Source organism: Mustelus asterias, chromosome 11 (genome assembly GCF_964213995.1).
Source record: "Mustelus asterias chromosome 11, sMusAst1.hap1.1, whole genome shotgun sequence".
Lineage (NCBI taxonomy): Eukaryota > Metazoa > Chordata > Chondrichthyes > Carcharhiniformes > Triakidae > Mustelus > Mustelus asterias.
In genome coordinates, this window is record NC_135811.1 from 27,367,992 (window position 1) to 27,394,281 (window position 26,290).

Below are 26,290 nucleotides of genomic sequence, written 5' to 3' on the forward strand. Positions count from 1 at the left end.
AAGGGGCAATTTAACATGGCTAAACCACCTAACCTACACATCTTTTGACACTAAGGAGCAATTTAGCATGGCCAAACCACCTAACCTGCACATCTTTGAACACTAAGGGGCAATTTGGAGGATTGTAGGTATTTTGTTGGGTTATGACTCTGGAAGAATTCTGCTGAGGGTAAGGAGAGAGATTCCTAAACAAAAGGCATTTCAGCAGAAAACGTCCACTGAAGAGTTGTTGAAGGACCAGGTCCCTTTTACTGTAATTTGGCCGGCAGAAAGGGAGGGCTGGGACTGGCCCCTTTAAGGGGCGGGCCGGCTGCTGCTGGCGGGTCACGTGTGGCCGCAGGAAATTAGCAATCAGAGAGCGAGGCAGCAGCGGCGCAGCGCCGGCGGAGCGAGAGCGGGAGCGGAGCGAGGCAGCAGCGCAGCGCCGGCGGAGCCCAGAGCGGGGGAGCGGCAGCAGCGGGACGGCGGCGCTCCGGGAGCCGGGCTCAGCGCTCCGGGCTCAGGCTCTCCGCTCCTTCCTGCACCATGTGGAGCCGCTGATCCCACAACCATGGAGCTTTTCCAAGCCAAGGACCATTACATCGTGCAGAGCGGGGAGAAGGCGCTGTGGTGTAGCCGAAAGGACGGCTCTTTGCAAGTCAGACCCGGTGAGATTGCTCCCTCTGTCTGTCCCACTCTTTGCTTCCCTTTCTCTCTCTCTCCCTCTCTCTGTTCTCTACCTTTCTCATTCAATCTCTGCTTCCCTTTCTCGTTTTTTTTCCTCTCCTCTTTCTCTCTCTGCTTGCCTTTTCTCTTTCTTTCTCTCTCTTATTCCTTCCTCTGCCCTCTCCACTCCCCCCTCTCTCTCCTTTCTCCTCTGTCCTCACTCTTTACTTCCCTTTCTCTTTTTTCTTCCTCTGCCCTCTCCACACTCTGCTTTCCTTTCTCTTTCTCATTGTTCTCTTACTTTCTCTTTCCTCCTCTGTTCTCACTCTTTGCTTTCCTTTTTTTCCCCCTTCTCCCTCCATCTTCAGTGTATGCTGTCCATTCTATCCCTCGAAATATCTGAGATAGGGTTTCAGTGCTGTTTGTTAATGTAAGTCAGGTATCAATTTAAATTTGTAACTCCTACTACATACAGATACTCCAGGTAACTGATTCATCCAGACTGGCTGTGCCCTGGTAGCTGTCTGTGGTCTTGGGGTGACACTTCTGAAGGTCTAAGTGCTGGTGAGAGTTTGAGCTTGTGTGCTGCCCACATTTTCAGTGAAGCAGGGAGGGTCAAAGTGTTTTTGTCTATACTGGGAATTTGTTTGAACAAGTGGAGCTCTCACCCTCACTGCAAAGTAGTGTTTCCTCCAGCGTGCACCGGGCATTTTGGAGTTTGAAGGTATCGAGTCCATCCTCTGCGATGGGAGGGGATATTTTTTCTGAATGAATTACACCAGCTGCTTGAGAATTTTGCTATCTTGAGATTCAGTACTTAAATGATTTGTGTAGCTATAGGATGCCAGTGACCAGAATGGAATATTGTAATTTTAGTGGTAGCTACAATATGTAAACCTGCTGTTGAACTGATTTTCTACAGTTCATTTTTAGATTTAACTTGCTGGTTTGTTGATCCAAGTAAAGCAAAAATGTGTTCTATGTTGAAAGTACCATGGTTTTTTTGGCTGTAACTTTAATAAGAAATCTATTTGGACAGCAGGTAATCCACTCCTTGTGTGGTGGTAATGTCATTGGCCTCCCTTTAGAAAATGTTGTTTTCAAACATGCGGCTGTAAATATAAGAAATAGTAGCATAAGGCTTAGGTGCCATGTCTTCAAATAAAACGAGTACTCAAATCTGAGTTTTTGATATCGGTGTAATGAACTTGGAGAGGTGGAATTTTGAACTTTACCAGAATGAGCTCTTGTTGGTATTCTCATTGGAATATGGAAGTCTGACAAAGGGAGAAGGGTGATCTGCGAAGGACTTGGAGTGGTGTTCACTTTTGGTTGCCACACTACTAGAAGGATGTGGAGGCTTTGGAGAGGGTACAGAGAAGATTTACCAGGATGTTGCCTAGTATGGGCAGCATTAGCTATGAGGAGAGGTTGGAGAATCTTGGTTTGTTCTCGCTGGAACTACGGAGATTGAGGGGCATTGACAGTGGATAGTCAGAAGCTTTTTCCCCAGAGTGGAAGAGTCAATTACTTGGGGGCACAGGTGTAAGGGGCAAGGTTTCAAGGAAATGTACGAGGCAAGTTTTTGTTTTAACCCAGAGGATGGTGGGTGCCTGGAACTCTCTGCCGGGGGAGGTAGTGGAAGCAGATATGATAGTGACTTTTAAGGAGTGTCTTGAGAAATACATGAATAGGATGGGAATAGAGGGATATGGTCCCAGGAAGGGTAAGAGGTTTTCGTTCAGTCAGGCAGCATGTTTGGTACAGGCTTGGAAGGACCAAAGTGCTGTAATTTACTTTGTTTTCTTTGTTCCTTGAAACAGTAAATGCTATTTTAACTTTTGCCTGCTGGGATTTCTGGCCAAGAAAGGCTTGTTTCTTGGCATTGTCCATGGAAATAATTCCACTTTAACCTTCAGTATGTTTTCATGTCTTAAACTGTTTTCTTCAGCTGGAGTTGAGTTTCCTTAGAACCTGCTGTCGGATCAAGTCAGCTGAGAGAATATTAAAAATACCTTGCAGGCCTTTCTGCTTTCAGTGAAGATAATTTTAAAATCTTAACAGTGCTTTAAAAGTTGCCTCCTCGGGGAAAGAACGCAACACCATATTCTAACTAGTTGCCATAGTCAGAAATCTGCAATGAGGTTACATGGATGCTTAAGGTTTAAGCGTGTTTCTGAACTGCTTTCTCCTCAACTATTCCCTGTCAAGCTTCAGTGGTACCTGGGATGTTGGGCTGGTTGCGGGTTTCAGGCTTGCATTCAAGATGTTGTCACTTTCATAAAGAATATCCATGAGGTGTTTGAAAAATTAATTATTTTAGTTGCCTATTTTGAGGAGGAAACTTGCTTGTTACATAAAATGAGACACACTGCAAGTATTAAGAAATCCTGAATTTAAAAAAGGGTGTAGGAAATGCTAAAAATATGCAGCAAGTCTGAGGGAAGAAGCGGCTTCACGCTTGGGGGCTAGACGGCTCTGACGAATACAAACCCTGAATTCTCAGCCTATTGTTTGACCTTAGACGCTGACATTCCTGAGCTGTTGCCTTTGCAATATGTTCTGTTTTTGTTAGATACTGCAGTGATTTTTTACTACCAGCAGGGGTGTGCCCTTGTCTCTGTCAACACATGGCATTGAAGGAATGGTGAGCAAGTTGCAGCCAGCGACTCTTCTGCTGTGCAACTTTTTCCGAGCAATGAAATGTTTTAATATGGCCGTTAATAGCTCACAAGTTTAGAGTTCATGCAGCGAGGTATATCTTTGCGCACCGTTTTCACAATGGGAAAATGATCTAATTTCTCCTCCCAGCCTCGCCCACACCTGTGGGCAAAACAAGTGTTACATGTTGTATTACATCCAGGGAAAATGGAATGTCCAGGAAGCATTTTGATTAAAGATAAGCTGTTCGAAACAATTCTAACTTTTTTCCTGTCAAAATGTTGTGAAATGTGACAACACCATTGTTCGTTCTTGTTTAAATTCTTCAGAGATTGGCACCAAGGACCTTTTACCAAATCCATCTATTGGTTTCAAATATTAAGGGAGGAAGTTTTGATGTTTAGATTTCCATCCTAATAACCACTAGGTTTTGGCTGATACAGTATCCCATTAATTGTCAGATTTCTTTGTTTGGCGCAGTTTTATAAGCACGTTTAGAATCTCAATGTTAAACTAGCAATAAATCAATGTCATTATGCTCAGTGTACAAGGGAAACCTCTAAGTTTACTTGATGTGAAGGTGTTAGTTTATTGTTCTGAGTGTCCCATATTGTAAATTGTTGTTTCTGTTCAATGCAAAACAAGTTGCTCAAGTTTTTAAATTTTGGCTTCTGCTGTTATTGGCAATTTGTGGGGACATGGGAGCAGGAGTCGGCCTCTCAGCCTGTAGAGCCTGCTCTGCCATCCAACATGGCCATGATTAATGGAACACTTCAATGCCTTTTACACCCACTATCCCCATAACATGCCTGAGTTATTGCTAATCGGAAATCTGCTGTCGAGATACTCAACTGAGCTTCCGTGGCTCTCTGGAGTAGAGAATTCCATCTAACCTGTCTATTCCTTTTGTGTGTTTTGTACTTTGGAGCAGATGGAAGTGTAGTGTTGTCGTCACTGGACTAGGAATCCAGAGTCCCAGGGTAGTTCTTTGGAGACCTGGGTTTGATCCCACCATGGTAGATGGTGAAATTTGAATCAAGTAAAAATCTAGAATTAAAAGTCTAATGGTGACCATCAAACCATTGTTGATTGTAAAAACCCATCAGTTCACTAATGAAGGAAATCTGCTGTCCTTAACTGGTCTGACCTACATGTGACTCCAGACCCACAGCAATGTAGTTGACTCCGAAATGGCCTAGCAAGTCACTCAGTTGAAGGACACTTGTGGATGGGCAACAAATGCTGGCCCAGCCAGTGATGTCCGCAATCCCTGAAAATATTTTAAAAAAAATTTCAGTGGGATCACCTCTCACTCTCTTTGAAACTCTCGACAATACAAGCCCAGTTTACCCAATTTCTCTCTAAGACAGTCTCGCCATCCCTGGCACAACTCTGAACCTCTGCATCCCCTCTACGGCAATAATATCCTTTTTCTGAGCTAAGGGGGCACAAAACTGCACACATTACTCCAGGTGTGGTCTAACCAAAAGTGTATGCAGTTGAAGCAAGACTTCACTACTTCTGTACGCCAGTCCTTTTGTGATAAACATTCCGTTAGCTTTCCTGATTGCTTGCTGCATCTGCATATCAGCCTTCAGTGACTTGTGGATACCCAGGTCCCTTTGTACATCTACACTTTCTAATTTCTTGCCGTTTAAGAAATACTCTGCACACTTGTTCCTTTTACCAAATGGGATCACCTCCCATTATTCCATGTTACATTTCATCTGCCATGTTCCTGCCCATTTAGTAAGTGTCTCCAAATCCTCCTGTAGTTGCTTTACACCTTCCTCACAACACATTCCTGCCTAGCTTTGTATCATCCGTGAACCTGAAAATATTGCATTTGGTCCCTACATCCATATCAGTAATTTATATTTTGAACAGCTGGGCCCCAGGACTGATTCTGATGGTACCCCTCTAGCCACAGCCTGCCAATGTCAGAATTACCCATTTATTCCAACTGCCTGTTAGCCAATCCCTAATCCATGCCACTATATTGCCTCCTACCCCAAATGCTTTTCTTTGGCTAATCACCCTTTTATGGGGGACTTCATAAAGCTATCGAAAATCTAAATGTACCATGTCTATCAGTCCATCGACTTTCATTTATTAACTTTATTAGTAACATCCTCAAGACTCCAGAAAAAACATGATTTCTCATTTGTAAATCCATGCTGGCTGTGCCCAATCGGGTCATGATTATCCAAGTGTCAATTTATCACAACCTTTTTAATAGGTTCTTGCATTTTCCCAACCACTGATGTAAAGCTCCCTGTTTTCTCTCTCCATCCCTTCTTAAATAGTGGGGCAACATTTGTTGCCTTTCAATCTTAAGGAGCCATTCCAGATTCTATCGAGTTTTGGAACCCGTTTCAACACTCTGGGACCTGATCGATGCATTCCAGAGACTTATCAACTTTTAGTCCCATTAATTTCTCCAGTGTAACTTTTTGTACTAATTTCCTTCAACCCTGCATTCTCCTGGATCTCTGTATCTGGGAGATTTCCTGCATCTTCCTTAGTGAAGACAAACAATCATTTAGCTCCTCTGCCATTTCTCTCTCTCCCATTTGGAATTCTCTTGACTGTCTGTACTGGGCCTACGTTTGTCCTAAGCAAGTGCTTCATTTTTACATATAGAAGTTTTTGCAGTCTGCTTTTATGCTAGATTGTATTAATATTCTATTCAAGTTTGCCTCTCGATCAGTTTCTGGAACTCTGGGTTGCATATACAACTAAGCTTCCTTAAAACTGTTGGGGAAATCCACTGCAATGGAGGGGTGATCATGCTCTGATGTTCCCCGGACACAATATGGCTGCATTGTAAAGATGAAACGAGGCCCTGTGACCTTTGTTAAACTTCCCGTTGAATATCTGTGCTTTTAGTGTGTTTTAGATTGATCACCTGTTCAGCTTTGTACTCATCAACTGATCAATGAAACATTGGGGAATTTGCAACCCTTGGGTAGTTGATGCTGTTGCTTACACGTTTGTTTGAAGACAGCGCTTCTCCTGAACACGCATCAAGATGCTGAGCTGTAGAGCGAGAAAGAGTTAACGTTCCAGGTCAGTGACCTGTCACTCTGCAAGCCTTTGTTGTCTCAGCATTTCTGACAGTAAGTGGAAGTTTAAGGCAGGGTGAACTCAGACACATTTTGGACCTGAAATTCAGCTAATTAGCAAGTTTATCCATAAATATGCAATTATTGAGTCAGTGTTATGAAGAAAATGTTTTCCCAAGTAGAGGTCAAGCACCCGATTCTTCCAGGCACTTGTCCTGTATCAAATAGCTTGTGTGCTGAGCTCTGAGAGCTTAATCTTGTGTATGATGCTGATTTTCTGGTTGTGTGCAGCAAGTGATGTGACTGCACATCTTCGCTGCTGAGCTGGAAAGTTCCTCTTACAGTTCTGATTACGTTGGCTGAGCCCATCAAGTAGTTCTACATTTCAGCAGAAATAACTTGGAAGATGGGGAGAAACTTGGAGAATATTGAGGCATAGATACTGGACGTGGGCAGTTAGGAAGGCAAATGCAATGTTAGCATTCGTGTCGAGAGGGCTAGAATACAAGAGCAGGAATCTACTTCTGAGACTGTATATGGCTCTGGTCAGTTTGGAGTATTGTGAACAGTTTTGGGCCCCATATCTAAGGAAGGATGTGCTGACCTTGGAAAGGGTCCAGTCCCTGGAATGAAAAGCTTGTATGAGGAACGGTTGAGGACTCTGGGTCTGTACTCGTTGGAGTTTAGAAGGAAGAGGGGGGATCTTATTGAAACTTAAAAGATATTGCGAGGCCTGGGTAGAGTGGATGTGGAGAGGATGTTTCCACTAGTAGGAAAAACTAGAACCAGAGGGCACAACCTCAGTGAAAGGATGCTCCTTTGAAACAGAGATGAGGAGGAATTTCTTCAGCCAGAGGGTGATGAATCTGTGGAACTCATTGCCACAGAGAGATGTGGAGGCCAGGTCATTGAGTGTCTTTAAGACAGAGATAGCTCGGGTCTTGATCAATAAAGGGATCAAGGGTTACGGGGAGAAAACAGGAGAATGGGGATTAGAATCATATCAGCCATGATTGAATGGCAGAGCAGACTCTGGGCCAAATGGCCTAATTCTGCTCTTGTATCTTATGATCGAATGGAAACAAAATCAACTCTTAATTGCTTTGTAGAATGAATGACTTGAAAAATTCTGTACGTTCTTGATGTAATTGACAGCATTTGCACTAAGTAGATGTTTTAAAAAAAATAATGATCCTGATAATATTTTGGCGATCCTGGGGCCCCAGTGAAATGTAAGATGTTTATCGTATCTACGTTATTTTTGATTTTGAGGATAGCCCAAGTGGTGGATGCAATGGCTTCTGCTCTCAAGCCCTGTACACACAGGATCAGTGGTCATATGACTATGGGGAATTATAAAATCCTCTTTCATAAGAAAAAAAATCAACATGTGTACACTAATCATTTACAGTTGTAAGTTGCACACATGGATGGTCTACAATGAAAATCATCCTGTATGTACAACAAGCTCATCTGTGGTCTGGATTTTCCAGCTGGTGGGATCTCCCAGTCCTGCCAACGTGATTCCCCACCACCACCACTGCGGGTTCCCTGGCAGCAGTGGGTGTGACTAACAGGAAATTCCGTTGACAGAGATAGGTCTGGATGATCCCACTGCTGGCCAATGGCAAGCTGCCTCCGCCACCGCAAACACGCTGCAGGGAGGTGGAAAATCTCACCCATTCTGATCTGCTTCTCTGTCCCAAAACACACACTGCTTGCAATCTTTAAAGCACCTTCTAGTGGTATGTATGGGTTGTTGTTGTCTGATGTCCATAAATACCTTGGATGATGTTGCCTTCCCAGGGAGTGTTGCTACTGTGCTAATTGTTGCTGCTGGTCTGTTGACCTGGGGAATGGTTGACCTCTGGGGCTGAATGGTTGTTCAGTTCTTTGGTTGGTGGAAAAGCATCCATCAGCTGTCTGGTGTGAAGGAGCAGCTTCTCCAGCGCCACATACATGTCTGCGGATACTGCTATGTAACTGGTTGTTTTATTTTCAATGTAGTATTTGAGGTGACCAGTTTCTACTCTGGTCCCACAAAGTGTGCTGACTTTGGAGAGCATTGCATGTTTGCAGCTTTCAGACTCTTGATTTGGTGGCTATCAAGGTGAAACTTGGCTTGGTTTCATTTTGATTTTGTCACACTCGTAGCTGCAGTCGTGTTTGAGCTCTTGAGCAAACTGTTTAGGTGCGGCGTGACATCAGTTACTGAACTGGACTACTTTGCATGCCTTTATTCGGTGTGTCCCTCCAGTCTAGGATTGCTTTGTGTGTGTGTGCTGGATTGACATGTTTTTATTTTCATCCCTTTGGCAATTTTCACTGCCTCAGCCCATTTCATTTGATTGGGGATAGTGTAGCGATCATGTGTAATACTGAATTTCCCAATCCTTCACGAAGTACCTGGATTCTTCATTCATGAGCTGAGAGCCATTGTCACTTCATGTCATGAAAGTCATAATGACTGGTGTGCTTCGTGTTCCGTGACCTCCTGGGTGGTTGACGACTGCTTATTGAACTCCAGAAGTAGATTGTGACAATCGCTTCCAGTGAGAATGAAGAGATCTATACCAAGCTCCATCCATGGTCTCAAAAATGCTGGAAAATCTCAGCAGGTCTGACAGCATCAGTGGAGAGAGTAGAGCCAATGTTTCGACTCTAGATGACCTTTTGTCAAACCTGCTGAGAATTTCCAGCATTTTTCTGTTTGATTCCAGCATCAGCAGCAATTTGCGTTCATCCATGGTCTGTCTGGGATGATGAGTCATAAATGGTTCTTTAGCTTGCTTTGCATGATGTTCATTCCAAGCACTGCACTGCATGGGCTGATGCTGTCCTTGATCTCATTGCTCATGTTTGGTCAGTAGTGCACTTCTCTTGCCTTTCTTGGGATAGACTCCATTCCTTGTTGGCTTTCATGGATACACTACAGTTGCTCTTCATTGCAAGTGTTGCTCCAAATCCTATCTCTTGCATCACCCTGCAGGATGACTTCGATGTATCTCAGCACTGGTGTTGTTGTCACTCGATGTTTGCAATTGAAGGTTCTGTACCCTAATACCACTGAACATTCTTTGCAGTGAGTTTGCTTAGAGATTCTCGCTCTACTGACAAATTGGGTGAGAACTTTGCTAGATGGTTCACAAATCCAATAAGTCATTCAACTGCCTTCTCTTCTGATATAGCTCGTACTAGACCTGGATCAGGGCGAACTCCTTTCACGCTCAGCACATGACTATGTACTTTGCTGCATTTATTTAATGTGTTCAGCTGGCAAGCTCTATCTAGTCGTCTCACTAGATTCTGATCATGGTCTGCGATGGCTTCTTCCATTGTATCTCCACCTCCTAGAGCTCAGCAGATCATCCATAATTGCTCCTATTCCTGGAAGCTGTCTACATCTTTTAGAGAAGGTATTTGCCATGGCAGGTTGCAACACAATTTCTTTGATCACTGTGGGGTCGTGAGATCTCTTCGAAGCTTCACGGAGTTAGTTTGGATCTACGGACACTCTCTCAGCTTTCCAAGTTGTCACTGCTTCCATGCTACTAATCCAGTCTGTAGAAGTTGTCATTTTCTTGATTACTCCCACCTTTTCAAGTTCCTCTACACGTCTTTCAGGCTGGACTTGAAGGCAACAGGAGCTCTCCTTGGAAGAATTGGTCTCGTGCTCTCATCTACTTCAAGATGCTATTTGCAAGGAAAACATGCAAGTCCTGTGAAAAACTATTTTTTTGATTTGTTGAGCAGTCAATGGCTTTGTGCTGTGGTGCGTGGAAGGTTGTCAGTCTAAGCTTTTGACTTGTTTCAGCTGAGATGAGTGGATTTTGTTTAATATCTATTTGGAACTGAAAATCATCATCCATTGGACTGTGCTCAGTTTCTTGGAGTGAGTATTATTTGATCACAAAGCTTCAACTGGGTCACCAATTTGAGTAACTTCACAAGAGTCTGTGACGCTCATGTTGTTCCATGCCACCTGTACTACATGCAATCTGACATTTCATGTTAGGGGAAGCAATGGCTTAGTGGTATTATTGCTAGATTATTAGTCCAGAATCTCTGCTAAAGTTCTGGAGACCTCCGTTCGAATCCCACCATGGCAGAATTTGAATTCAATAAAAATCTGGAATTAAGAATCTAATAACCATGAAATTGTTGGAAAAACCCTTCTGGTTCACTAATGTCCTTTAGGGAAGGAAATCTGCCATCCTTACCCAGTCTGACCTACATGTGACTCCAGAGCCACAGCCATGTGGTTGACTCGTAACTGCCTTCAGGCAATGAGGGATGGACAATAAATGCTAGCCAGCCAGCGATGCCCATGTCCCAAGAATTTTTTAAAAAGTTAATCTGTAGATTCCCATAACCACAAACCATTTTTTCCCTTGAGACTTGAGGGTGACGACCTGTTGGGTGTAGAATGATTTGTCAGGATCGTGGCCTGACATCTCTTCAATCATCTTTTATAGGCTTGTCTTTCTTTCCAGCAAAAGGCTTGTGTGTATAGTGATTCTGCTCTGCTGCTTTCTCCAAGCTGACCATGCTTGCTTGTGTATGGTGTCCTCCACCAATGCTTAAACCCAGTACTTGGGCTTTGATCTTTCTTACTGGGTCTTCTGTAAGCAGTGTCTCCTTTTTCTCCATTGTCTTGTGCTCAGAAGGCCTGAAACGCCTCTCCGCACTGTGCAAAGCCTCATACACACTTTCCCACCTCTTCTCCAGCTGATGACCATTTCAGAGCTTCTGCACGTGTCCATAGCTTCCTTGAGAGCAAGTTTCCGTTTGGTTAGCAGGTGTGCTTTCAGGGTGGGATTTCTTAACACTTTCTCTGGTCAGACCATCTTTCAGTTGCTCAAACTCAAGACTCATTGAGCTAGATTTCTCCGTACAGTTACATGCAGATTAGTATTCTACTCTTAACTGAGCTCTCATTTTGAGCATGTAACATTCATAATAGTAGGGGATCAAAGTAGGTGTTTCCGGCCTCATTTCACCTGTTCTGATTCTAGGGTGCGATACAACTTGGGAGCTCATGAGAGATGATCTGCTTTTGGAACATTGCAGGGACTGTAAACCAAAGCAGTTCACAGCACCACTTTCATGCAATGTGTTGTATTGGATATATATTAGATGTAGCACTAAAACCAGGTACATTTACTGTTTGTGAAGAAAGAAATTGTGGATTTTTGGCCTATTTATATGCTGTATAGGTGTGTGTACGAAGGCTTTCCATACAGAAGAGATGAGCAATGAGTGAACTCTGATGTTGAAGCTTTGCTGTAGCACAAATATAACTTTCAATGAAGCAGAAATTAAATTTTGCTGTGCTATTAAATGTATTTTCCCATTTTAAAGAGATTTCCTTGCTGATGCTGAAGTTTGAGCATTTTCTTTTTTGTTTGGGTTGTGTCAGTTTGTTGGTGTGTTTATCCTGCTCATGACTGTTCCTGTAGCACATGGCATTGTGATGGGATTGTCAATTATAAACTGCATCTTGGAGCTTGGGTTTTTTTCACTCAGAAGATAAATTCAGGATTTTTTTGGGACAAATCGGGAGAATATTTTGACCAAATTTTGGAAAACTTCTGGGAAAATCAGCTTCTTTAAATAAAGAATTCAACTTAAACTATATTTTTTAATATACCTGTCTATATAACCTACAAAATCTGAGTTACAAACAAGTATTTTTTAAACTGAGGCACTGTTATCAACGCAGGGGCTCCTTTGAAAGAATGGCAAGTCTGTTGAGCCATGTACACAAGGAAGGTCGCTGATTTGATTTGTGTTGACTTGGCTGATATGGACCTGTGCAGTGATGGCCGCTACAATTGCCTTGAGTTTTTATTTTTAGTAGCAGTACTTGCAGACTGAGGATGTGCTGCGCTTTCTCTCTGGGCACATCGTGTATTGACGCCTATCAAGTCTCCAGGACAGCTGGTATCTGTGGAGCTAACACCACAACTGGTTAATATACTGCAGAGGGAGGGGGGGATGCTGAAATTTGAGGAATACCTCCTGCTTTAATAGATTGGAAATGTGAAGGTGGCGTAAAAGCTGTTTGAGAAGAGTGCCATCTGTCCCGTTTCAACTGATTTAGCTGCAGTGTCTGTGGATGGTAAGGCACGGGCGAAGTGTTTATTCTGAGGGTGATTGGAACTCCCTGTTGACTGATGGGTAAAACCAATGCTCAGTATAGCAGAATATCCTCCTGTTTGATTTCCAGTCTGGGGTGAGTTGGATGTTGGCTGGAATGTTGTTTTTTGACCCCCTGGGATACATGGTGTAGTAATGGCCAAAGTCCTCTGATGAGCAGTGAAGTGGAAATTTTTGCTGTGGACTGAATTTAAAGTGTGCTGTTGCTTTTACATTGGCCAACAGCTGGTGCTGGGGGAGGAATGGCTGGGGAGTGGGGGGGATGATGTGGAGATGCCGGCGTTGGACTGGGGTAAACACAGTAAGAAGTCTCACCACACCAGGTTAAAGTCCAACAGGTTTATTTGGTAGCAAAAGCCACTAGCTTTTGGAGCACTGCTCCTTTGTCAGGTGAGTGGGAGTTCTAATCACAAACAGGGCATATGAAGACATAAACTCAAACTCCGAAAGCTAGTGGCTTTTGCTACCAAATAAACCTGTTGGACTTTAACCTGGTGTTGTGAGACTTCTTAGAGTGGGGGGTGGGCAGGGGAAGAAGACTGGGGGGTGTAGCATTGTTTTGTTACTGATTTGGCTGAGGAGCAGTCCTATACAAATTAGTGCACATTACTGGATATATATATTGGATAAACAATATAGGTTTATGTGCTGATGGGTCTTAGGTTGGGCTGTCAGTCTGGTGAACTACAGGGATTGGGTTCCAGTGTAGCACAGCTCATGGTGTCATTGCGCCCCTCAATAGCAGCAAATGTCTTGGTGTTCACTGCTATTTGGACTGGAAAATTCAGACCAATATTTATACTTGCTCTTGATCAGTATTCTTTGAGTATTGTGAACAGTGACAGTGGGATATTCTTGGCTATGATATTTCTGTAGTTGAATAGCCCATTGATGCTTCCTAGCTAAAGTTGCTCCTGAAGAATGGGCAGTTCGGTGAGGTACCCGAAGGCTGCAGCGATAGGAACAAACGTCATTTCCTTCTGTCAAGGGAGGAAGAAACGAGGGGGATGTAACACCGCATCCATGCGTTGCAGGGGTGTGGGATGAATCCGGCTCTTGCAATAAGTCAACACCAGTATATTGGGTTAAATGGTTCCTGCACTGTTCTCGATTCTTCTGGTTCTAGACAACAATGCCTGAATGCTGAATGAAAAATGTATATCCTGAGCAGGAAAGCATTTGGGATGTTAGAAAGGGGCAACAATTTCATTTAAAGTCATCCAAAAATGCCACTTAGCCTCATTCTGTCTGACCGAAAGTTTGACCGGTGTCAAGGGTTTGCCAGCCAAATGGTGACACTGAACTGGCTGTTTGAACAAAAGGAATACAGAACCAGGAGGACCTACCTCAGTTCAATGATGTGGAGATGCTGACGTTGGAGTGGTCTGTGTCGATCATGCGCAATCTTCTTGGCGATTCTCTCCACTTTGAGCTGGCGGTTTGCAGTGTTACTGATGTGGAGATGCCAGTGTTGGACTAACCTGATGAATGAGCGGTGCTCCGAAAGCTTGAGATTCCAAATAAACCTGGTGTTGTGAGACTTCTTACTGTGCCCTTAATTCGAGAGGGATGCCCGTGGTGTAGCAAAAAGAACCAAGTGAAATTGAATTCTTGGTGATCTGCTTTTCATGATACTACCTACCTCAATCCACACCAGTCTGAGATTCTCACCCTGAAACTGGCAACAAACATGTGAGCAGCATTTTATTTGGTTCCTGGTTGTAGAATGGAATTATTTGTGGGAGCTGGGACTCTATGATCGAACAACTGCAAGCTTGACATGAAAAATTAAACTTTGTTCCATTTTTCTAACTGATGATCACTGAATACTTTCTCCCTGATTTCAGTGAATTTGTCTACTTGACTTTGTATTAGAACATAGAACATAGAACATTACAGCGCAGAACAGGCCCTTCGGCCCACGATGTTGCACCGACCAGTTAAAAAAAAAACTGTGACCCTCCAACCTAAACCAATTTCTTTTCGTCCATGAACCTATCTACGGATCTCTTAAACGCCCCCAAACTAGGCGCATTTACTACTGATGCTGGCAGGGCATTCCAATCCCTCACCACCCTCTGGGTAAAGAACCTACCCCTGACATCGGTTCTATAACTACCCCCCCTCAATTTAAAGCCATGCCCCCTCGTGCTGGATTTCTCCATCAGAGGAAAAAGGCTATCACTATCCACCCTATCTAAACCTCTAATCATCTTATATGTTTCAATAAGATCCCCTCTTAGCCGCCGCCTTTCCAGCGAAAACAATCCCAAATCCCTCAGCCTCTCCTCATAGGATCTCCCCTCCATACCAGGCAACATCCTGGTAAACCTCCTCTGCACCCTCTCCAAAGCCTCCACATCCTTCCTGTAATGTGGGGACCAGAACTGCACACAGTACTCCAAGTGCGGCCGCACCAGAGTTGTGTACAGTTGCAACATAACGCTACGACTCCTAAATTCAATCCCCCTACCAATAAACGCCAAGACACCATATGCCTTCTTAACAACCTTATCTACTTGATTCCCAACTTTCAGGGATCTATGCACACATACACCTAGATCCCTCTGCTCCTCCACACTATTCAAAGTCCTCCCGTTAGCCCTATACTCAACACATCTGTTATTCCTACCAAAGTGAATTACCTCACACTTCTCCGCATTAAACTCCATCCGCCACCTCTCGGCCCAACTTTGCAACCTGTCTAAGTCTTCCTGCAAACTACGACACCCTTCCTCACTGTCTACCACACCACCGACTTTGGTGTCATCAGCAAATTTGCTAATCCACCCAACTATACCCTCATCCAGATCATTAATAAATATTACAAACAGCAGTGGCCCCAAAACAGATCCCTGAGGTACACCACTTGTAACCGCACTCCATGATGAATATTTACTATCAACCACCACCCTCTGTTTCCTATCCGCTAGCCAATTCCTGATCCAATTTCCTAGATCACCCCCAATCCCATACATCTGCATTTTCTGCAGAAGCCTACCATGGTGAACCTTATCAAACGCCTTACTAAAATCCATATATACCACGTCCACTGCCTTGCCCCCATCCACCTCCTTGGTCACTTTCTCAAAAAACTCAATAAGGTTAGTAAGGCACGACCTACCTGCCACAAAACCATGCTGACTATCACCTATCAATTCATTACTCTCCAAATAACTATAAATCCTATCCCTTATAATTTTTTCCAACATCTTGCCGACAACAGAAGTGAGACTCACCGGTCTATAATTCCCGGGGAAGTCTCTGTTCCCCTTCTTAAACAATGGGACAACATTCGCTAACCTCCAATCTTCTGGTACTATACCAGAGGCCAACGACGACCTGAAGATCAGAGCCAGAGGCTCTGCAATCACTTCTCTTGCCTCCCAGAGAATCCTTGGATAAATCCCATCCGGACCAGGGGATTTATCTATTTTCAGACCCTCCAGAATATCCTGCACATCCTCCTTATCAACTGTAATACTGTCTATTCTACTCCCTTGCAACCCAGTGTCCTCCTCAGCTATATTCATGTCCCCTTGCGTGAACACCGAAGAGAAATATTGGTTCAATGCTTCACCAATCTCCTCCGGTTCCACACATAACTTCCCTCTGCCATCTATAACTGGCCCTAAACTTGCCCTAACCAACCTTCTGTTCTTGACATACCTATAGAACGCCTTAGGATTCTCTTTAACCCTATCCGCCAAAGTCTTCTCATGTCCCCTTTTAGCCCTTCTAAGCTCGCTCTTCAACTCCCTCTTAGCCAATCTAAAGCTTTCTAGTGCACTACCCGAGTGCTCACGTCTCATCCGAACATAAGCCTCCTTTTTCTTTTTAACCAACAAAGAAACTTTTTTGGTGCACCACGGTTCCCTAGCCCTACCAATTCCTCCTTGCCTGACAGGGACATACCTATCACAGACTCGCAGTAGCTGCTCCTTGAAAAAACTCCACATGTCGGACGTTCCCAGTCCCTGTAATCTCCTAGTCCAACCTATGTTTCCTAATTCTCTCCTAATAGCCTCATAATTACCCTTCCCCCAGCTAAAACCACTGGCCCGAGGTTCATGCCTATCCCTTTCCATCACTAAGGTGAACGTAACCGAATTGTGGTCACTATCACCAAAATGCACACCAACTTCCAAGTCTAGCACCTGGTCTGGCTCATTTCCCAGCACCAGATCCAATATAGCCTCACCTCTAGTTGGCCTGTCTACATACTGAGTCAAAAAACCTTCCTGCACGCTTTGAACAAAAACTGACCCCTCTAACGAGCTAGAGCTATAACAATTCCAGTCAATATTAGTCAAGTTAAAATCCCCCATAACAATTGCCCTATTACTTTCACTCCTAAGCAGGATTGACTCCGCAATCCTTTCCTCAACCTCTCTAGAACTTTTAGGAGGTCTATAAAAGACTCCCAACAGGGTGACCTCTCCTCTCCTATTTCTAATCTCCGCCCATACTACCTCAACAGATAAGTCCTCATCAAACCTCCTCTCTGACACTGTGATACAATCTCTGACCAATAATGCTACCCCTCCCCCTCTTCTACCTCCTTCCCTACTTCGACTAAAACATTTGAACCCCGGGACCTGCAGCATCCATTCCTGCCCCTGCTCTATCCATGTCTCTGAAATAGCCACAACATCAAAGTCCCAGGTACTGATCCACGCTGCAAGTTCACCCACTTTATTGCGAATACTCCTGGCATTGAAGTATACACATTTCAAACCCTGCTCCACCCCACCTCTGCAATGCCGTGCATTGCAGTCCCCATCCATGCATCCCTCACTTTCAGCCCCACTACTCAGGATCCCTCCCCCCCCCCGAATCAGTTTAAACCTCCCTGCATGGCCTTAGCAAATTTACCCCCCAGGATATTGGTCCCCTTCTGATTAAGGTGTAGACCATCCTTCTCATAGAGGTCACACCTTCCCCAGTACGAGCCCCAATTGCTTAAGTACCTGAACCCCTCCCTCCTGCACCATCCCCTCAGCCATGAATTCAAACCTTCCCTCTCCCTATTCCTCTCTAAACTATCCCGTGGTACAGGCAAGAGTCCAGAGATAACCACTCTGTCAGTCTTGGCCTTTAGTTTCCACCCCAACTCCATAAATCCCTGCCTAATATCCCCTTCCCCTATCCTCCCTATGTCGTGTGTCCCCACATGTACAATAACTTGTGGTTTATCTCCCTCCCCCCTAAGAGTCCTGAATACCCTGTCAGACACATCCCGGACCCCAGCCCCTGGTAGGCAACACACCAACCCTGAGTCCCTACCTTTAGTTCCGACCCTCCTATCTGTCCCCTTAATTGTGGAGTCCCCAATCACAAGGCCCAGTCTTTTACAGCCCCTAACCACCTGAGCTTTCTCACTCGGCTCACCCCCAGAGATCTGCTCTCTATGCTCAGTTGATTCCTCCTCAACTGTAGCCTCCAGCACCGAAAACCTATTATGGAGGGGAACCGCCCCAGGGGATTGTCTTCCCGATTGCTTCTTACCCCTCCTCCTGGCATTGACCCAAGCCTCATTTCTAGGAGTTACTATTTCTCTATAACTCCTATCAACTTCCACCTCCGCCTCCCGAATTATGCGGAGTTCCTCTACCTCCCCCTCCAGCTCCTTTACACGCTCCTCCAGAAGCTGCAATCTAATGCACTTCTTACAACCAAAATCTCCTGAAACACTACTGGATTTCCTCACCACATACATCCCACAGGAGATGCAGCATACTGCCTGAACTGCCATCCCTGAAGCCATTACCAGCAAGAAAAAAAGAAAACAAAAAAAAAAAAACTTCCCCACACTTATAATTAGGTTAGAGGAGGATGGAAGGGTGGGATCCTCTACCAGTGTAGAGGATCGGGTATCTCCTCTGCACCAATTTATAGGGCTAGGGGCCCGAGAGAAAAAAAAAAACTACTACTGAGGGGGAACCACCCAGGTAACTGACTTTTAAAGTTAAAATAAAAACCCTTCCCAGACTCCTTTGCTGCCCACTTCTAGTTTTCACTTTAAACTTGAAAAACTGCTGTTAAAGTAAAGGCCAAAAAAATACACACACTAGCTGACTAATTAAATAAATAAACAATTCAATTAATCCAATTAATCTCTTACCAGCACTGCTGCTTTTCAATCACCCCTCTCAGCTTGCTCCAGTGGATCAATGAGGGGGAACCTCCCAGGTAACTGACTTTTAAAGTTAAAATAAAAACCCTTCCCAGACTCCTTTGCTGCCCACTTCTAGTTTTCACTTTAAACTTGAAAAACTGCTGTTAAAGTAAAGGCCAAAAAAATACACACACTAGCTGACTAATTAAATAAATAAACAATTCAATTAATCCAATTAATCTCTTACCAGCACTGCTGCTTTTCAATCACCCCTCTCAGCTTGCTCCAGTGGATCAATGAGGGGGAACCTCCCAGGTAACTGACTTTTAAAGTTAAAATAAAAACCCTTCCCAGACTCCTTTGCTGCCCACTTCTAGTTTTCACTTTAAACTTGAAAAACTGCTGTTAAAGTAAAGGCCAAAAAAATACACACACTAGCTGACTAATTAAATAAATAAACAATTCAATTAATCCAATTAATCTCTTACCAGCACTGCTGCTTTTCAATCACCCCTCTCAGCTTGCTCCAGTGGATCAATGAGGGGGAACCTCCCAGGTAACTGACTTTTAAAGTTAAAATAAAAACCCTTCCCAGACTCCTTTGCTGCCCACTTCTAGTTTTCACTTTAAACTTGAAAAACTGCTGTTAAAGTAAAGGCCAAAAAAATACACACACTAGCTGACTAATTAAATAAATAAACAATTCAATTAATCCAATTAATCTCTTACCAGCACTGCTGCTTTTCAATCACCCCTCTCAGCTTGCTCCAGTGGATCAATGAGGGGGAACCTCCCAGGTAACTGACTTTTAAAGTTAAAATAAAAACCCTTCCCAGACTCCTTTGCTGCCCACTTCTAGTTTTCACTTTAAACTTGAAAAACTGCTGTTAAAGTAAAGGCCAAAAAAATACACACACTAGCTGACTAATTAAATAAATAAACAATTCAATTAATCCAATTAATCTCTTACCAGCACTGCTGCTTTTCAATCACCCCTCTCAGCTTGCTCCAGTGGATCAATGAGGGGGAACCTCCCAGGTAACTGACTTTTAAAGTTAAAATAAAAACCCTTCCCAGACTCCTTTGCTGCCCACTTCTAGTTTTCACTTTAAACTTGAAAAACTGCTGTTAAAGTAAAGGCCAAAAAAATACACACACTAGCTGACTAATTAAATAAATAAACAATTCAATTAATCCAATTAATCTCTTACCAGCACTGCTGCTTTTCAATCACCCCTCTCAGCTTGCTCCAGTGGATCAATGAGGGGGAACCTCCCAGGTAACTGACTTTTAAAGTTAAAATAAAAACCCTTCCCAGACTCCTTTGCTGCCCACTTCTAGTTTTCACTTTAAACTTGAAAAACTGCTGTTAAAGTAAAGGCCAAAAAAATACACACACTAGCTGACTAATTAAATAAATAAACAATTCAATTAATCCAATTAATCTCTTACCAGCACTGCTGCTTTTCAATCACCCCTCTCAGCTTGCTCCAGTGGATCAATGAGGGGGAACCTCCCAGGTAACTGACTTTTAAAGTTAAAATAAAAACCCTTCCCAGACTCCTTTGCTGCCCACTTCTAGTTTTCACTTTAAACTTGAAAAACTGCTGTTAAAGTAAAGGCCAAAAAAATACACACACTAGCTGACTAATTAAATAAATAAACAATTCAATTAATCCAATTAATCTCTTACCAGCACTGCTGCTTTTCAATCACCCCTCTCAGCTTGCTCCAGTGGATCAATGAGGGGGAACCTCCCAGGTAACTGACTTTTAAAGTTAAAATAAAAACCCTTCCCAGACTCCTTTGCTGCCCACTTCTAGTTTTCACTTTAAACTTGAAAAACTGCTGTTAAAGTAAAGGCCAAAAAAATACACACACTAGCTGACTAATTAAATAAATAAACAATTCAATTAATCCAATTAATCTCTTACCAGCACTGCTGCTTTTCAATCACCCCTCTCAGCTTGCTCCAGTGGATCAATGAGGGGGAACCTCCCAGGTAACTGACTTTTAAAGTTAAAATAAAAACCCTTCCCAGACTCCTTTGCTGCCCACTTCTAGTTTTCACTTTAAACTTGAAAAACTGCTGTTAAAGTAAAGGCCAAAAAAATACACACACTAGCTGACTAATTAAATAAATAAACAATTCAATTAATCCAATTAATCTCTTACCAGCACTGCTGCTTTTCAATCACCCCTCTCAGCTTGCTCCAGTGGATCAATGAGGGGGAACCTCCCAGGTAACTGACTTTTAAAGTTAAAATAAAAACCCTTCCCAGACTCCTTTGCTGCCCACTTCTAGTTTTCACTTTAAACTTGAAAAACTGCTGTTAAAGTAAAGGCCAAAAAAATACACACACTAGCTGACTAATTAAATAAATAAACAATTCAATTAATCCAATTAATCTCTTACCAGCACTGCTGCTTTTCAATCACCCCTCTCAGCTTGCTCCAGTGGATCAATGAGGGGGAACCTCCCAGGTAACTGACTTTTAAAGTTAAAATAAAAACCCTTCCCAGACTCCTTTGCTGCCCACTTCTAGTTTTCACTTTAAACTTGAAAAACTGCTGTTAAAGTAAAGGCCAAAAAAATACACACACTAGCTGACTAATTAAATAAATAAACAATTCAATTAATCCAATTAATCTCTTACCAGCACTGCTGCTTTTCAATCACCCCTCTCAGCTTGCTCCAGTGGATCAATGAGGGGGAACCTCCCAGGTAACTGACTTTTAAAGTTAAAATAAAAACCCTTCCCAGACTCCTTTGCTGCCCACTTCTAGTTTTCACTTTAAACTTGAAAAACTGCTGTTAAAGTAAAGGCCAAAAAAATACACACACTAGCTGACTAATTAAATAAATAAACAATTCAATTAATCCAATTAATCTCTTACCAGCACTGCTGCTTTTCAATCACCCCTCTCAGCTTGCTCCAGTGGATCAATGAGGGGGAACCTCCCAGGTAACTGACTTTTAAAGTTAAAATAAAAACCCTTCCCAGACTCCTTTGCTGCCCACTTCTAGTTTTCACTTTAAACTTGAAAAACTGCTGTTAAAGTAAAGGCCAAAAAAATACACACACTAGCTGACTAATTAAATAAATAAACAATTCAATTAATCCAATTAATCTCTTACCAGCACTGCTGCTTTTCAATCACCCCTCTCAGCTTGCTCCAGTGGATCAATGAGGGGGAACCTCCCAGGTAACTGACTTTTAAAGTTAAAATAAAAACCCTTCCCAGACTCCTTTGCTGCCCACTTCTAGTTTTCACTTTAAACTTGAAAAACTGCTGTTAAAGTAAAGGCCAAAAAAATACACACACTAGCTGACTAATTAAATAAATAAACAATTCAATTAATCCAATTAATCTCTTACCAGCACTGCTGCTTTTCAATCACCCCTCTCAGCTTGCTCCAGTGGATCAATGAGGGGGAACCTCCCAGGTAACTGACTTTTAAAGTTAAAATAAAAACCCTTCCCAGACTCCTTTGCTGCCCACTTCTAGTTTTCACTTTAAACTTGAAAAACTGCTGTTAAAGTAAAGGCCAAAAAAATACACACACTAGCTGACTAATTAAATAAATAAACAATTCAATTAATCCAATTAATCTCTTACCAGCACTGCTGCTTTTCAATCACCCCTCTCAGCTTGCTCCAGTGGATCAATGAGGGGGAACCTCCCAGGTAACTGACTTTTAAAGTTAAAATAAAAACCCTTCCCAGACTCCTTTGCTGCCCACTTCTAGTTTTCACTTTAAACTTGAAAAACTGCTGTTAAAGTAAAGGCCAAAAAAATACACACACTAGCTGACTAATTAAATAAATAAACAATTCAATTAATCCAATTAATCTCTTACCAGCACTGCTGCTTTTCAATCACCCCTCTCAGCTTGCTCCAGTGGATCAATGAGGGGGAACCTCCCAGGTAACTGACTTTTAAAGTTAAAATAAAAACCCTTCCCAGACTCCTTTGCTGCCCACTTCTAGTTTTCACTTTAAACTTGAAAAACTGCTGTTAAAGTAAAGGCCAAAAAAATACACACACTAGCTGACTAATTAAATAAATAAACAATTCAATTAATCCAATTAATCTCTTACCAGCACTGCTGCTTTTCAATCACCCCTCTCAGCTTGCTCCAGTGGATCAATGAGGGGGAACCTCCCAGGTAACTGACTTTTAAAGTTAAAATAAAAACCCTTCCCAGACTCCTTTGCTGCCCACTTCTAGTTTTCACTTTAAACTTGAAAAACTGCTGTTAAAGTAAAGGCCAAAAAAATACACACACTAGCTGACTAATTAAATAAATAAACAATTCAATTAATCCAATTAATCTCTTACCAGCACTGCTGCTTTTCAATCACCCCTCTCAGCTTGCTCCAGTGGATCAATGAGGGGGAACCTCCCAGGTAACTGACTTTTAAAGTTAAAATAAAAACCCTTCCCAGACTCCTTTGCTGCCCACTTCTAGTTTTCACTTTAAACTTGAAAAACTGCTGTTAAAGTAAAGGCCAAAAAAATACACACACTAGCTGACTAATTAAATAAATAAACAATTCAATTAATCCAATTAATCTCTTACCAGCACTGCTGCTTTTCAATCACCCCTCTCAGCTTGCTCCAGTGGATCAATGAGGGGGAACCTCCCAGGTAACTGACTTTTAAAGTTAAAATAAAAACCCTTCCCAGACTCCTTTGCTGCCCACTTCTAGTTTTCACTTTAAACTTGAAAAACTGCTGTTAAAGTAAAGGCCAAAAAAATACACACACTAGCTGACTAATTAAATAAATAAACAATTCAATTAATCCAATTAATCTCTTACCAGCACTGCTGCTTTTCAATCACCCCTCTCAGCTTGCTCCAGTGGATCAATGAGGGGGAACCTCCCAGGTAACTGACTTTTAAAGTTAAAATAAAAACCCTTCCCAGACTCCTTTGCTGCCCACTTCTAGTTTTCACTTTAAACTTGAAAAACTGCTGTTAAAGTAAAGGCCAAAAAAATACACACACTAGCTGACTAATTAAATAAATAAACAATTCAATTAATCCAATTAATCTCTTACCAGCACTGCTGCTTTTCAATCACCCCTCTCAGCTTGCTCCAGTGGATCAATGAATTCCTCACTCATGGAAGGATTGAGGAGCGAGCAGTGCTATCTGAGGGGAGACTATCGCTCTTCACTTTGCTCCCAGATGCCTGATTTCTCTCACTGCGACATTATCAGCGAGCACTTACAATAACTTGCAGCATAAAATCTTAGTTATAACCAGCAGGGGCAAGTTGAAAGTTCATTGCCTTGTTACAGTAAATTATAAGTCTGTAAATGAGGTTAAAATGCAAATGCTGGGGCCAAGAATGTGACTGATGCTGTATGCAATTGAAATGAATTTAGTCATGCGATTTAGTTTCATTTAGGAAAACGGTGAGCTATTTACCATTTCTCTCCCCCGCTGCCTTTCTCCTTTTCTAAAAACTGGCCAAGTGATATTGATTTACTTGGTGTGATCTACAGATGTAACAACAAAACAATTTGATCTCCACCCTGAACAGATACAGGGGGTGAAATTCCATATTGACGGGGGCACAGGATAGACAGCATTAGATTGACTGCCTGTTGGACTCTTCAAAAGAAAACAGGGTGGTGTATTAATGGTGATTGAACTGCCTTTATCCATTAATTCTTGTGCTTTTTGCTGTAATTCTTTCTTTCCCTATTTAAATTCCATTGCGTTGGCTATATTTCTATTTTTCTAATTTAGCTGAGGGGAGGTTTTGTGGTGGTGCTGTTTCCAATCACTTGGGCATCAATTAAGCTTCTATTCTGTGTGCTCTCAATTAAGGCAACTGGTCAACATGGCACACAGCAACATCCCGCAATTGCCATGAACCAGCGCTGACTCGAGCAAAGGGCAGGAAATTGCCCTGCAGAGTTTTAGAAAATGGTTGACAGTTCTTGGACATTTGGTAGCCAGGGAAGGGAGCGCGTGGAGTTGGACTGCTTTGTGAGGAAAGACGGGAGGCAATTGTCGACTAATGCATCTTTTTAAAGGAACAACACGCATGCTGTTTTGAGAACTAGGCCGGAACTCCTGTGAGTTTGCAAATTGGCCCAAAGCACACGGCCAGCACTTTGAAACTCCAGGAATAAACATACAAGAGATGATTTAGGTTCAACCTACATTCCTGGAGCTCCTGCGCAAAGTAATTTTACCCAGATATTTACCTGTTCTATTAAGACACTAGTCAAGAATGACAAGACTTTGAGTGAGATAGGAAAATCCAAGCCTGACGGCAAACTCATTTACACCACACTGATCACCACAAATCTTCAGTAAACTGAGTTTCAAAACTAATTTGCACCAATTTGTATTTCGGATTTATGTACTACTTTCAGTCAGAGGTGTTTAAATGGTGATTCAGTTTCAAGTGACTTTGCAGCAACATTTACTTTGGGTGGGGGTGGGGGGGGGGGGTTGTCTAACATACCAATCCCCTACAACTTTTCTTTTGCCTCTTCCTTGTATGTCTTGACTAATTTTCGTAGAGCTACTACTAAGTGTCCCCATTCTCATGTATACCTTGCCCAGTACTTATCCTGCAAGCCCATAGATGTGCCGTTTGGGTGGATTGGCCAGTCTAAATTGCCCTTTAGTGTCCCAAGATGTGTAGGTTTGGTGGGTCAGCCATGGTACATGTGCAGAGTTACAGGGAGAGGGTGGGGGGTGAGAGCTCGGATAAGATGCTTTTTTTGGAGAATTGGTACAGACTCAATGGGCTGAATGGCCACCTTCTGCACTGGAGAGATTCTATTCTAAAGGATTCTAATTGTTAATGGTCATGATGAGCTTCAGCACATTTATCGGCTCAAATGTACCAATCCAAAAGATTTTAAACTGATGAGGAAAAATTGCTTCCCTCCTTCAGCTGTAACCTTTGTGCATCAGAAGGTAATAAATCTGACTTAAAACAAACTGGATTACTTGCCATTGGTCTGAGTTGTCTTAGTGGAGATAAAATTCCATCATTTGTCTCTGAATGCTGCACACGGCACAATGACCTTGAGTGGAATTGGATTTGTGCAGCTTCTGTTTTGGTGCAAGGAGAGAAACCTGGAGGAAATTGTTGTAACGAACAATGGTGAGAAAGAAGACTTGACCATATTTGAATATTTTTATGACAAACAGAAAAACGAGTCAGTGCTCTGTCTGTTGATGTAAAATAAATGTTTATTAATGACTCCAGAAACTGGCTTGATTCAAGTGTGTAACTGTGTGGGGGAAAATGTTTCGTGTAAAACCATCAGGCTTTGGTTCTTCCCCTCATTCCCAAGTTATTTCCTTTATCATTCTTGACCAGCATCTTAATATAACTCAGAACACGGTTCAGAACTAACTATCCTTTGAATTGGCTCCTCAGCCCACACTCTGCTGCTGGATAATACCCTATCATTCAGCCTGCCAGGTCTGGGTTACGTGGGTGGATGAAGCTTTTTCTGCAGTGGACTCTCGCTGTGCTATAGCTCTGTCACAAGGAGCACGCTTACTACCCCTGTCGCATCGTCTCCTGCTGTTCTGGTCAATTTTTGGACTGTGTTCAAATTGTGGCCCTCTGGAATGGGGTTGAGGTATGCAAACCAT

At 42.8% G+C, this 26,290-nt stretch overlaps 1 protein-coding gene across 2 annotated transcripts in view; it reads left to right on the forward strand.

Moving 5' to 3' along the window:
* The first annotated feature begins 318 nt into the window (after positions 1 to 318).
* inpp5f (inositol polyphosphate-5-phosphatase F) overlaps positions 319 to 26,290 on the forward strand; it is a 236,849-nt gene continuing 210,877 nt past the window's right edge. For both annotated transcript variants that reach the window (XM_078223332.1, XM_078223333.1), the window contains exon 1: positions 319 to 647. In XM_078223332.1, coding sequence (XP_078079458.1) covers positions 551 to 647 — 97 coding nt within the window. In that variant the 5' untranslated portion in view covers positions 319 to 550. The remainder of the gene's footprint in view (positions 648 to 26,290) is intronic.